The sequence below is a fragment of the Macrotis lagotis genome, chromosome 6 (assembly GCF_037893015.1).
Source record: "Macrotis lagotis isolate mMagLag1 chromosome 6, bilby.v1.9.chrom.fasta, whole genome shotgun sequence".
NCBI lineage: Eukaryota > Metazoa > Chordata > Mammalia > Peramelemorphia > Peramelidae > Macrotis > Macrotis lagotis.
In genome coordinates this window covers 27,295,934-27,309,252 of record NC_133663.1, presented here as the reverse complement: position 1 = coordinate 27,309,252, position 13,319 = coordinate 27,295,934, and the positions used below count along the sequence as shown (strand labels likewise).

The 13,319-nt window shown below is 36.9% G+C and overlaps 1 protein-coding gene across 1 annotated transcript in view; it reads left to right on the top strand.

The window, feature by feature from the left end:
* The window catches only part of ZBBX (zinc finger B-box domain containing), a 109,390-nt gene that overhangs the window by 11,676 nt on the left and 84,395 nt on the right, over nt 1–13,319 (top strand). Inside the window, exons 3-6 of the mRNA XM_074192722.1 lie at nt 685–798; nt 4,435–4,528; nt 8,988–9,036; nt 11,714–11,823. Coding sequence (XP_074048823.1) covers nt 685–798; nt 4,435–4,528; nt 8,988–9,036; nt 11,714–11,823 — 367 coding nt within the window. The remainder of the gene's footprint in view (nt 1–684; nt 799–4,434; nt 4,529–8,987; nt 9,037–11,713; nt 11,824–13,319) is intronic.

The following is a 13,319-nucleotide window of genomic DNA, read 5'->3' as shown; positions in this document are numbered from 1 at the left end:
TATTGTATTTTTAGTCATTGTAAGTTATGGTAATGAAACAGTTAAGACAATTTTGGTATATAGTGACAAATTTTGTTAATTTTCTTGCTATATGTATTTGTCTTGATTTACACATATGGTTATGAATTTCAGGTAGAAACTGCTAACATTTTCAACAAATAAAAATAAGATTGCCATAATTCATATATTGTCTACATTGAAAAATTACTTGAAGTGATGGCAAGAATTGTGATTCAAAGCCATTATTACTATAAAAACTTGTTGGAGGGAAGGCATTATTTGAATCTGTCATAATTTTAGATTTAATTCTTTCTCATTCATTTGCTCATTGAGTTTTCTGGGCACAATTCATGTACAAAAGAAAATGATTTATAATTTCCACTCTTAGCTGAGCCAGTAACAACAACAAAAGTTTTAAGATTTAAAGAAGCACAGCATGCAAAGGAAATATTAAAGGCTATACCCCAAAGACTGAACAGTACCTTTGGGAATACTTTTTAGGAAAAGTGAAAGCATAGACATTGTGTAACCTTGAAATTTCCCACTTACTTAGAAAATTAGTTTAAAGGAAAAATACAAGGTAACAGCATCCTATTTCATTATTTTTCTTCCGTATTATTAACATCTACAGTACTTTTTTTAAAACAAGATACATCACCCTCCATTTCAATCCTGTTTTGTCAGAAATGTAAGAGAACTGCAAGTGGAGAAAGTACAGTTAGAGCTGGAAACCCAAGAGATGGAGAAGAAACTTCAACAATTACAATCCAGCATGAGCCGGGAGAAAGAAGAAAGAGAGTGGGTGAAATTTCTGGAATTCTTTCAATCAGTTCTTTATATGGTAACAGTGCTGTAGCAAAATATTTAGGAAAAGGAATACTTTCTGGTTTATCTGGTGAACACTATTCTCTGAACATGCTGAAGAATAAAAGCTTGGTTTTATTTCTTTGTGTTCTTTTATCGATTCTGTATCCTATCTTTTCATAGTGATTTTTGCATCTCTTTCTTCAACAGGATGGAGTAGAAAACCTTAATGAACTCTTTCTAGGTACCAAAAACTGTGCTATCCCCTGGGGATGCTCATAGAACAGAGACAGAACAGAAAGGGAAGATCAGTTATAGCACTTGGAAAGACTACTTGGAAATCAGAGTTTGGCAGATGAAGTTCTGAGGTCAGATGGCAAAGCCTTTCATGGCAGTGCCACTGCTCCCTCACTCCAGTGCCTTGGGAAGAATGCAGTGGGATAAAAATAACAGAGGAGGAAGAACCCTGGGAAGAACCTCCAGTGGAGGTTCTGATGGGGAAGGGAGAATCAGCATCTTCTTGGGTACAGTGGTCCAGCATCTGGTGGCCCCTGAACAATGGGCATTGAACTGGGGAAGGGGAAATCCCTGATTATCCCTGTTCTCTTATACGTAGAGGAGCTGATTAAAAGGCTTCACTTAGAATTTGAATGCCATCTTACAAGATCGTTTCTTGTTTTCATTCAATACTCAAAATTCCTCAGCCCTCTTTCCAGGGTCAAAGGAAAACTCCACCTACCTGGGCTATGACCTTGCTCAAACAACCAGGCCATCTCTCTCATGCATTTTCAGTCTCTTCATAAGTCTTCATCCTCAAAAGGGCCTCCCCATTGAGATTCTCTACTATCACCTTTACTACAGAACGTTATTTATAGACATACCTTCTCTTTATCAAGTGATTAATAGCATTAAGTCAAGTACTCTGTCAAGGCCCCGGAGATGAAAATACAAGAATAAAACAATACTTTCTTATAATGAGCTAATGTTCCATAAGGGAGACAGCCCTGAGTCTGACCATATTCTCTGCAGTGATTGCAGCTGCCCTCTCTTCTCTCTACTTCACTGAAATTGTTCTCATGAAGTCACCAATAGCCTCCCTCGTGGTCAGTGGAATTTTGTTAGTGGCTATCCTCTGACAAATTGGCTTAATTACCTCTTGGACAGGTCATCCTCATCTTTATCCTCCCTCTCTCTTGGTTTCAGAGACAGCAGACTCTGTGGTATCCTTGCACCTTTCCAATGGCTTCTTTTCTACCTCTTCACTGGCTTCCCATTCCAGGATGAACCTTTAAGCCAAGAGTGTAAGCCAAGAGTGTCCTACGCCAGACCCTTCCCTCTTTCTTCACCCTCCTCTTAATAATCTCATGCTCAACTCTATCCAGAAAACCCCATGCCCTAAATGATGTGGTGAATAGTGCTCTGGGTCTAAAGTCAAGATGTTGATGTTAAGTTGTTTCAGTTGTGTCTGATTCTTCAGGACCCCTCATGGGGTTTTTTGACAAGAGATACTGCAGTGTCTTTGCCATTTCTTTCTCTAGCTCATTGTACAGCTGAGGAAACTGAGGAAAACAAGGTTATGTACCTTGGCTAGGGTCACACAGCAAGTGTCTGAAGTCAGATTTGAACTCAGGAAGATAAGTCTTCCTGACTCCAGGCCCAGTACTTCATCCACTGCTCCACTTCTCTGACCAAAGGGCTAGTGGTACTCTTCAATCGTTCCCTTTTCTACCATAACTTAATCCTGCCTTCTTATCTTCCTGTCATTGGCTGCCCCTGGGCTGCTGTTTTTCTTGTTCAATTTCCATCTTCAGACACTTACTAGCTACATGACCTTGAACAAATCACTTAACCATTGGTGATCTCAATTTCTCAGCTATAGAATAGACATAAAAATAGCTCCTTGAAACTTTGCAGCTTGTTGCAAAGATCCATTATCTTTGACAATTCCTTTGTCCATCTGCTCCCATCTTGTACCTTATCCATCTTAACGTTCTGCCCACACTTCATAACATCTCTCCAGTAGTAAGTCCTATAATAGCTCTTCTGTTCTTGCCAGAGCTTCTTTAGTAGACTTCATTCCTACCTCAGGATTATTGATAATTGCTTCCCAACAAGTCTTTTCGATCTCCATTCTCTTCCCTCTCCATTCTTTCTTTAATTTACTTTGCTTACATCTATTCATATCATGTCTCTGCTCATGCTAAATTTTCAAGAGTTACCTTCTAACCTCCTTGTTTGGTATCCATGATCTTGGATGAGCACCTTTTGTTTTTTTGGTAATGTCCTCAGCTCCTCTCCATCTTGTCTATGATTAAGCCACTTGGGTTGCTCTCTGTTCAAAAAACATGCCTCACAATTTCTTTTCTCCATGACTTTGTTCCTCTTATTTTGTCTCTCTCGAACATGCATCCTTATTTTTTTTGTATCATAGATCCTTTTTACAGTCTGATGAAGCGAAATGGCTTTTTCAGAATAATGTTTTTAAATGCATAAAATAAAACATGTAGTATTAGGAAAGAGTCAATTATTTTCAAATGCCGTTATCAATATATCAATACTTAAAGGAAAAAAAATGTTCCTGGACACTTTAAGATCTCTCTCTCTCTCTTTTCTAGTTGAATTCTCATTTAACATTTGAAACCCAACTCAAATGCTACCTCTCCCAAGATATTTTCTGGAATCAGTTTAATGGTGCCATTAGATTTCATTTAGCAATGTAATTCTTAAGAGTAGTTGATATATCCAACATTAGACTGTTCCTTCCATGTGGGTCAAGACCATAGCCTGTTGAATTTAAACTTGATTGATTTCATAGCTCCTAAGGAGAAACTCTTCACATAGAAGATTTTAAATAAGATTTATTTGATCGGATGAGGAGTCTTCTTTAATGCTGTTAACCAATTACTTTAGGCACTTTTGAATATTCAGGTGAAAACTTTGGCTCTTTTTCTTTGGTTTGGATCAAAGGGTCTGCAGTTCATCTGTAGGAGAGTAGGCTGCTGAATTCTTTGAAAAATTCTTCAGGTGTTCCTAAAAATTGACATCATTATGCCTTCCTGGAAACATGTGTTGCCTCTAAATGCCAACATATTGCATATTTTTAAAAGAATATTTGTTTAACAGAATATTTATAATTTTGGATACTGGTCAGTAAGTTTGGGAAATTGGGTGATGATCCTCAGGGTTTTCTATAAGACTATATATATACATTTGGCAAGGCAATAGGATTAAGTGACTTGCCCAAGGTCTCACAGCTAGGTAATTATTAAGTGTCTGAGGCCAGATTTGAACTCAGATTCTCTTGACTCCAGGGCCAGTACTATGCACTGTACCATCTAGCCATCCCAACACAGTATTCTTGAGGTGGTAAAATGTTCCACAATTGAAATTCCTATCTGTATTTTGCTTGTCATTTATACTTTAAGCTGACCATTATTGAAGGGGTTATATTTTCAGAATTATGGAAAAGATAATGACTTTAGAGATATATCATTAATCATTTTCATTTTATGAGTCTATTCCATGCCCTAAATTAGATTTCCATTTCCTAGAAAGGGGAAATGTATTTGTTTTCATTAGCAAGAAAAATATATATAGTAATTACATTTTTGTTGTTTTTTGTGTATACAGAAGGTCAAGCGGCTTTCACTGGAAATCTGGTCAGCTGGGCAAATTGGGTAATCAATCACAAGTGATGTCACCAAATAAAGAAAATGTTGTTAAGGTAAAAATATTTCATTTGATTTTCAGGCAATTTGCTAAGCAATTTGGTTTGTGACTTGTTCTGGTAGCTTGTATTCATTCAGAGAGCAGAGAAATGAATGTTTTTGAAATAATAGTATGGTGTTGTACATTGTTAAATCTTGAATTGCCCTTCCTTTTATCTCTACAAACACCTTCTTTCTTTAAATAGGATTTAAATCTGTCAGCTAAGAGTTGATGATTTTTCATTTCATTTAGTTTGGGGAAGGTTCAGCTGTGGATTAAAGCAAGCAAAATCATGTTTTATTAGATGTTGTATATAAAGGGCAAAGTTTTTGCTGTTGGTATGACAGAAGTTAAATATTTTTAACCTTTTCTTCAGGTTAAATTTTCTAGATGAGTATAAATTCTTTGGAGCAGTAAGTATTTTGCATTTGATTATGAAAAATAAATATTTATGAATTTCTCTCATGCTGTTTTCTATTTACTTAGTGATCTATCACAAATAACTAAAAAAAATCAAGATTTCATTTTATCACTTGCTGATTCCCAATAACACGTTGGTAATTGAGAATCAGAAATTGATAAGCCTAGGTTATGGATGAGACTCGGGAGCCACTGCGCTAAAGGAAAAGAGGAAAAGTTGCTTCCAAGTTTCAAGACTAAGTAACTTAGTTGATAGCTATAGTTCCTTGGAAGAAAGAAGGAAGTCAGAAGGAGGGGGAATGAAGAAAATGACTCCTGAATATACGAATTGGAAGAGACCTTAGTGATAACTGAGTGCAACATCTCCTAAAGGGGAATCTTCTCTGCCTCCTAGAATTCTAGTGGCTCTCCAACTTGGCTCCTAGCCTGCTCCCATCTCTGTCTCTGTCCCTCTGTCTCTCTGTGTTTCTCAGCTACCCATTTCTCCTCCAGGCAGCAGACGCATCCACCTTTTTGTTAACTCATTCTGGGGAAGTTCCATAGCCAATCTGAAAGAGCTAAGAGCTAAAAAGTTGACCTGGAGAAGAGTGAGGTATGGGAAAAATAAGGAGGGAGAGAGAGAAGGCACATCCCTGGGATTCAGTTAGCATACTGGTTGTGACCTGATGCATACTGAGAAGCACTAAGGGTGGAAGGTCTCGGAGGGAAGGCGATAAATCCATCGAGAGCCAGGTTAGGATTTATCAGGGTGTCGAAGTCTGTCACCATATGTTGGTGCTGGCCGGGCATTGAGAATGCTCAGTCAAGCCTGGAAGGGAGTGATATCAATTTAACACCAAGGGACTCCTGCAGCAGCCAGACTCATCGCCAATAATCCCTCTTCCTATCAATTAGGTCATGGGTGAAAAATTTTGGTAAGGACAAGTGAGAAGGATGCCTTGTACAGCATCATCATAATAAATATAATATTACAACTCAGTGCCACTGATCACTTTGATGCCAAAGGGCGAGTAGTGCTTGGAGCAGGAGGTTGGGAGCTGAGTTACAGAAACCATCCCATTGTGAGCACCTTGGGAGCAGGAACTATCCTTGGTTTCTCTTTGTATTCCTACCCCTTTGCACCATGTGTCCCACATAGGAGACATGCTTATTAATAAATAAATAGCTGGACTGATGGAAACATGTAAATGGCAAAGGAAGGAAGAATGACAGACGGCAGTTTGTTATGAGAAGTTTGAGACTTAATTAGATCCAGGATTCTTTATGGAGAACAGATGGATGGCATAGTGGACAGAGCTCAGGACCTGGAGTCAGGAGGACTCAACTTCAAATCTAACCTCATACACTTCCTAACTGTGTGACCCTGGCCAAGTCATGTCACCCATTTGCCTCAGTTTCCTTATCTGTAAAATGAGTTGGAGAAGGAATGGGAAATCATTCAACTGTCTCTGCCAAGAAAATTCCAAATGGGCTCACTAAGAATCAGGCAAGACCAAACCACAGAAAATTCTTGTTGGATTGTCACTGCGAGAGGAACCTTTGCAATGGTGCCTCTGGCTGTGATATGGTGGGGTTGGGTGGGAGGGAATCCTGTTAGCATTCCTACTCTGAGGAGAGCAATATCCTGGTAAGATGCCTGTGGCACTGCACTGACCCTGTCTATTAAGGGAAAACACAGATGTAGAAATAGAGATTAGGTTGAAGTCATGGGTATTTCTTGAAGAATAGCATTTAAAATTTTCATTTTAAGTTGTTTTCACGGCTTATGGTTCAAAAAATGAAATGTAGAATCCCAGAAAACAATGATTTGTATTTTTATTTGTTTACTACATTTGTCCAGATCTCCTGGCCAACATTAAAATGTCCAAAGCAAATACTTGATTTGGCCACACCCCAGTTAGGTGTGTTAACTCGATTTATTTATCTATTATGAGATTAAATGATTAATAATTTATACTACCAGTAGTCATTTTTAAATCAAAATGTTATTTGCAGGACTAGTATTTTTATCATTTTTTGCTTTTTGTGTGATGGGCTGTTTTAATGCACACTTACTTAGAAGGGTTCAGGATACTCTGAAACCACAAGAAGACCGGAAAACAACCAGTTTTATTGAGGGGGGTATATTTACAATAAGCAGGGCAGACAGGGGTGATGGGGGAAACAGGTCAAGTCCTCTGAGATCCCAGGTGCAACTTATTCTGATTAGAATTCTGGCAGTGTCGCAGAAGGAATGGACCCACCTCCTCTTCCACCCCTACCCTTTTACCAGCCTAGGAGGTTTGTGGAGGGTTATTACCTGAGTCCAGGGAGTGGGGCACTAGGCATGAAGGAGGGTCTCTAAGACCCTGGATCTGGGGACTGGTTCTGAGGCATGTTAGTGAGGGAGGAGAAGTCTCTGGGGTAGCTGGAAGCTGGTTGATATTCCTACCTGCTGCCAACAGCAAGGGGCTCTAGGCCATTGCTGCTAATCCTTCTCTGGAAGGCTGACTCGGGAGTTTTTCAGTTTCCCTTGGGCTTCATTGTTCACCTGGAGGGAGAGGTCTTGACCTGGTTTCATAGAATCTCAGCAGCCAAGACTTAGGAGTGAGGGACATTGAAATCCATTTCTGAAACAAAATGACTGAAGTTTTAAAAAATAGGGTCATATTTGCAAGAGAGGAGATGAATATTGAGAAATATGTAGAAACACAGGCATCCATTATTTATATTTTCATGTATAAGTTGAGTATAAGTATAAACAAACTGCAAACCATTTATTAGACATGAAATAAATTCATGGGCAGATTATCCTGTGTGCTTATATATTTTCCTCAGAAATGAATTTAAATAAGACTACTCCATATACATATAGTTTGTTTAGGTTATCCCCTGTGCAATTCTCTTATTCATTAGTGTCTCAGGCTCTTTGAATCTTACATGCTCTCTAGGCTTATCTTGAAATTTTATATATTTCTTTTCATTTATTGCCCAACCCTCTATCTTTTTTGGCAAGAAAAATGGAGTTTTTGGAAAGTCGCAATGGTTGAACCTTAGGAAAGATATTTGAGATTGCTAAAAAGTGTGTTCAGAAATATAAAAATTTACTATATATTTAGGGATCAGAGACACCCGACTGGCAAAGTCTGGTTTTTATAGTTTTTGCATATATGTACATATATGCATAAATCTGTGGATGTACTTGATGTCATACATGTGAATCTTTTTCAGTTAAATATGGAGTAACTACTGGTCTTGGCCTGGCATGACACTTGTCATTAGAAAAACATGAGTTTATATGCTTAGTTACATAGAATATAGTTAGAGTAGCTCAATTCAGAAAAATAGAATAATAAAATCATAGATTTTTAGAGCTGGAATGTATTTTTTAGATCATTTAGTCCTTATTTTACAGATGAACAACCTGAGGAAAAATCATTGGCTCAAGGTCACATAGTTAATGATATAAATGGGACCAGAACCTGGGGCTAGTGACTTTGACTCCCAAGTCCCTATACCATGGAATATCATCTTTAGATTCAAAAGTAATAGATACAGGAGAAGTTATTATATAACATTTGAATATTTATGTAAAACTTAAACATTCTATCCAAAAGATTTTATGTATCTTTTTCTTTTAATTGAAAATGTCTAATTGTATAACATTTTATGTTATTTTTTCCAGAGTAATTAAAATGGTTTTTATTAAGATATCTTAACAAAATGGCACACCTCTCTCATGGTGGGAGAGAGGAGCAGGGAAATCCCAACATACATGCTCTTTTATGCATTTTGAAAGACTTTGTTCCTGCCCCTTCATGCCAATCATAGGTTTGGGTCACAAATCTAATTGATACATTGGTTCCTATATGTTTCCCCACCCTGCTCATTTTATGCTATGTTTTAATGTTTATAGATGTATTATTATGTTTCAACAGAAAAACTTTCCATTCAAACTTTTCCTAAATGTTGGATATCTTTAATAATTTTTAGTAATAATATTAATATTGGTTTTCTTTAAATCAGTTCCATGTATTCTTCATTATATGTTAAGGGCACATGTTTCATTAATACAGATATCTCCAGGAAAAGTGAAATTAAAAATTCTGAAGGATCAGATGCAAGGTAAATATTTTAATATCACTTTGTTTAAACTAAAAAAGTATAAAATATTTCCTTTTAAATGGCCACATATGATTTATTTTTTATATCTTTAATTAAGAACAACAATAATAATAATATCTTAAAATGCTTTGAGAGAAAGTGTGTTGTAGTGGTTGACCATGAGTCTTGACTTTGTTGGATTCCAGTGATCCCTCTGGTTGAGTGACCATGGTCAAGTCACTTAACTTCTCAACAGCTCAAGACCATTCTGAGATTCTAAATTGTAGCTGAGCTGCTGATGTGCATCAAGAAGAGATTTTCCACAATAGGTGCGCCCCACCACCCATGAACCTTGCTTTTTAAGTAGAGAGAAGATGCTGTGTTCTATGTACCCACAGAGAGGTCATGTGGTTCATTGAGAGGTAGCACGATGCGTGGCCATAAGACAAATCATTATTTTATCAAACTCAATTTCCTCATCTTTAACAAAAATAAAATAATAGTCAAGTCATCTCCTTCACAGTATTATTGTGGGTAAAATATATTGTAAATATTCCTATGGGATATACATGTGTGCTGTTGTCACTGTCCAGGAAGGTTGGCATTCATGTTTTCTACATTTAGGATTTGGGAATTTTTGGTTCAAATGTCCCTCCACATCCCTCCCAAGTCTAGCTTAGGGGATGGTCTTCTCAGTTGTGAAGGGCAAGAGAATTCATCACCTCCTTGTTGAGGGTCTTGAAACAGTTAAATTGCCCTATGATCATGGATATATAGTCTTTTGTTCATGGAAAGCTTTTCCTGCTCCTTGGATGGGACCAGAGATTTCAAATCTATGACAGATCCTTTGAGAATTCTCTAGGCCATTGTAAGCAATTACCATGCTGATTCAGTGGAAGAGACCACATATTATTACCCCCATTTTACAGGTGAAAAAGGATCAACAGACACTTAATAATTGCCTGGCTGTGTGACCTTGGGCAAGTCACTTAACACCATGGCCTTAAATAAATAAAATTAAAAAAAAAGATCAAGTGGTAGGCAGAAAAATCACATGATTAGACAGGTAATTTATAACTTGGGTTGACTATTCCTGTTACATGTTGCTGCCAATGGTTTTTAATTAGACTATTTCAAAATTATTCCAAAATGGCCAAAGTTGCCCCATTTTGCTGATTCAAACTAAATCCAAAATCCAAAATACTAGCACTTACTTAAAAAACACTCACTTAAAAAAATTCTCACATTTGAAATTAGGTTTCATTCAGGCTACTTTGAATATTTTGAAGAAATAAGATTAAAATCTGCCTCTTGTGCATTAATAATATTATGACTTCCCTATTTTCTTTATTAAAGCTGAGTTATTTCATGTCAAAATTCTTGAGATTCATTTAAAAGTCTTGGACAATTGAAAGCTAGGTTTACATGCCTAAAATTCACTACGTTCTTTAATTAATGGAAACTAAATGGACATGAACAAACTTTTTTTTAATTAAAAATGGAAACCAAAAAGATATCTATGAGTTTATAGAAACTCCTCAGAAATTTGAGTCAGTTTTGATTTCATTATTTTCTGAAGTTTGGCATATTTTTAAAAATTGTATTTCTAGCCTTTGGATCCAGGATTCTCAGTGATATAAAACTCCTAACTTTCCTTTTGGGGGATATTTTTCAATTTCCTCGGTTCAGTTTCTTACTCAAAAATCTGTTTCCAATATCTCACATGCAAGCATTCTAGCTAATATATAAATCAAATAATATATCATTCTTAAAATTGACACTGAAAACTTGGTTTTATTGCAGTAAAAAAAAAGTTGAATCCCAAACTCATAAACAGCTTATAGAAAGGTGAAGTTTAGGTGTTTTTAATCCCAGGCATTCAGTTGAGTGGCATGGGTTGAACATTCTCTACTCCTGAGCTGGCAGAAGAGAACTCCTTCGACTGGAGCCCCATCAAGTCCTCTGGGGGCAAAGTGAGTCTTTATTGCCCCAACATGAGAGACCAGGGTCCTCCTGCTCTTTTTGCTTCAACTCTCCGCAGCTGCTCTTCTCCTCTTTGATACCTAAGAAGGACCTCCTTGGGTCCTCTTTGGGTGGGCTATCATGTCCCATATGCAGGTTACATCCTACCCAGTCCCTGGTGATCTGTTCCTACAAGTTTCTATGTTACCATCACAAACTATGGAAAAATCATTCTTTGAACATATTTGATACAAAACTCTCATGTGTCCCTGAGGAGATCTTTCATATCTATCAGTTATTATATTGTATACCCATGTACATAAATATACATATAAATGCACCTACATGTGTATAATTATGAACCGATTTACTTCGATTCAGAATAATTGAGATATTTTGGAAACTAAAACTATAAAACTATAGTATAGTACAGAAATGATGTTGATGAAATGTCAAAAGTGAAAAAGAATCTAAGATTCAGTATATTTTTGCTTCAAAATAAACTCCTTTGGCCTATTGAATCTGATTAGAAAATGTCTAGTTTGGGGAGACAAAAATGCAAAGATCCGAGTGGCTGGTGGGTGGAGACAAGATTAGCAATAGTAACTATTTGAACTGGAATTAAAATTAATAGCGGTTACAGAATTAACAAAATAGCGGTCTAATTAACTTCAGTAATAAGTGAAAAAAATTAATTTATAATAATTTAACTAATTTTAAAATATCTTTGTTTTAGCTGTAATAAAACAACCAATTAGCTATAAAGTGACAACTCCTTCTGCCTCGGAGAAAGCAAAAGGAAAAGGGAAGCTTTGTGGACAGTGTGAGAACAAGTATGCATTACTAGTAAGTGTCTTTCTTCAGAATTCTCTTTTTGAGTTTAGTATGGTAAGGCACATGTTGTAGACAAGTTCATTTAAAAAGTGATAAATGCTTAAAGTTATTTAAAACATTATTCAAAATACATCTTGTTTAAAATGTATGTTACAAATGTTATTGTTGGAAGTTCAAAATGTTTCTGTTTTGAGCTGGATGATCATTTAGTCTGCTTTCTCCCTCCAAATTTTCATACAAGGAAAAAGTAACTAAGAGATATTAAATGACTGAGGACACACCTGCAGTAAATGGTAACTGAGATTTCATCTCTTTCATTGATTCTCCTTCATTGCAGTTAAATATGCTGTTGGATATATATTTACTATTGCACTGGTGAATATTATTATAATTATGTAAGATCCCTTCATGATTAACTTCTCCAGTATGGTTGACATTTATGGGTTTACAGAGTGTGTCTGCTGGGGGATAACTATTCCCTTTAGGTCAAAAGATTTTCTATGGTTCTGTATTTCTACAACTTCTATTCACATTTCCTTTTGGTGAGCTTTACTTTAAGTCAGTCTCCCGCTATTTAGTTTCAGTTATGTCTGACTCTTTGGGAGTATTCTAGGCCAAGATACCAGAGTTGAGGAAACTGAGGTAAACAGGGTTAATGGACTCGTCCATTATGTCTGAGGCCACATTTAAACAGAAATTTTCCTGGCTCCAGATCTGGTTCTTTGTCTACTGCATTCCCCTAATGTCCTACTAACCAGCCAGGAAATACGATTAGCTCATGATAGTTTAGTTAGAACAGACTATAAAATATTTCCTACACCTGGAGACCTCAGGTGCATTGTCACCCAATTGTACAAAGTGTCTGCAGCAAAAATCAAATCAAGTCATGCCAACAAGTGCTTAATATAGTTGGACACTGTGCTAAGCAATAAGGATTCAAATGAAAAAGCAAAAAGGAAGATGTCCCCTGCCTTCAAGGAGCCTACATTCTAATACATGAGAGATGAAAAAAAAGTGGGGCCAAACTGGAAGGAGAGGGGGAAACTTGGAAGGTGTATGAATGGGAACATGGTGATGAAGTTCAGACAATGAAGGAAGGCTGGTTTGGGACCTTCCTCAAAAAAGAAAAAGAAATGAACCAGTGAGAAAAGAGGGTCCATCATGTTGGAGGAAGAAGGCAGCCAAAGCATGTTGCCAAAGTGCAGAGGATGAAGAGACATTGGGTAAAATGGGTAAAAACTTGGAGTATACTGGTATGGAGAGAAATGGAAGAAAACCTATATCCAAGGGTCCTCATGCTTCCAGTTCAGTAGGACTCTGGTGTCTTTTTCCTTCTCATGCTAATGTTTCCCTTTGAAAACAGGGTCTTTCCTAAGCAGTTCCTTGAACTGGGCTCCTTTCTTATCACAAAACAGCTCCCCAGTACTCTTGAATTCTTAGACACCTCTGCTGCCAAGTCAAGTTCCTCAAAGTTGTTTCCTGTCTTAGTTGTCTTTAGGGCTGGCTGA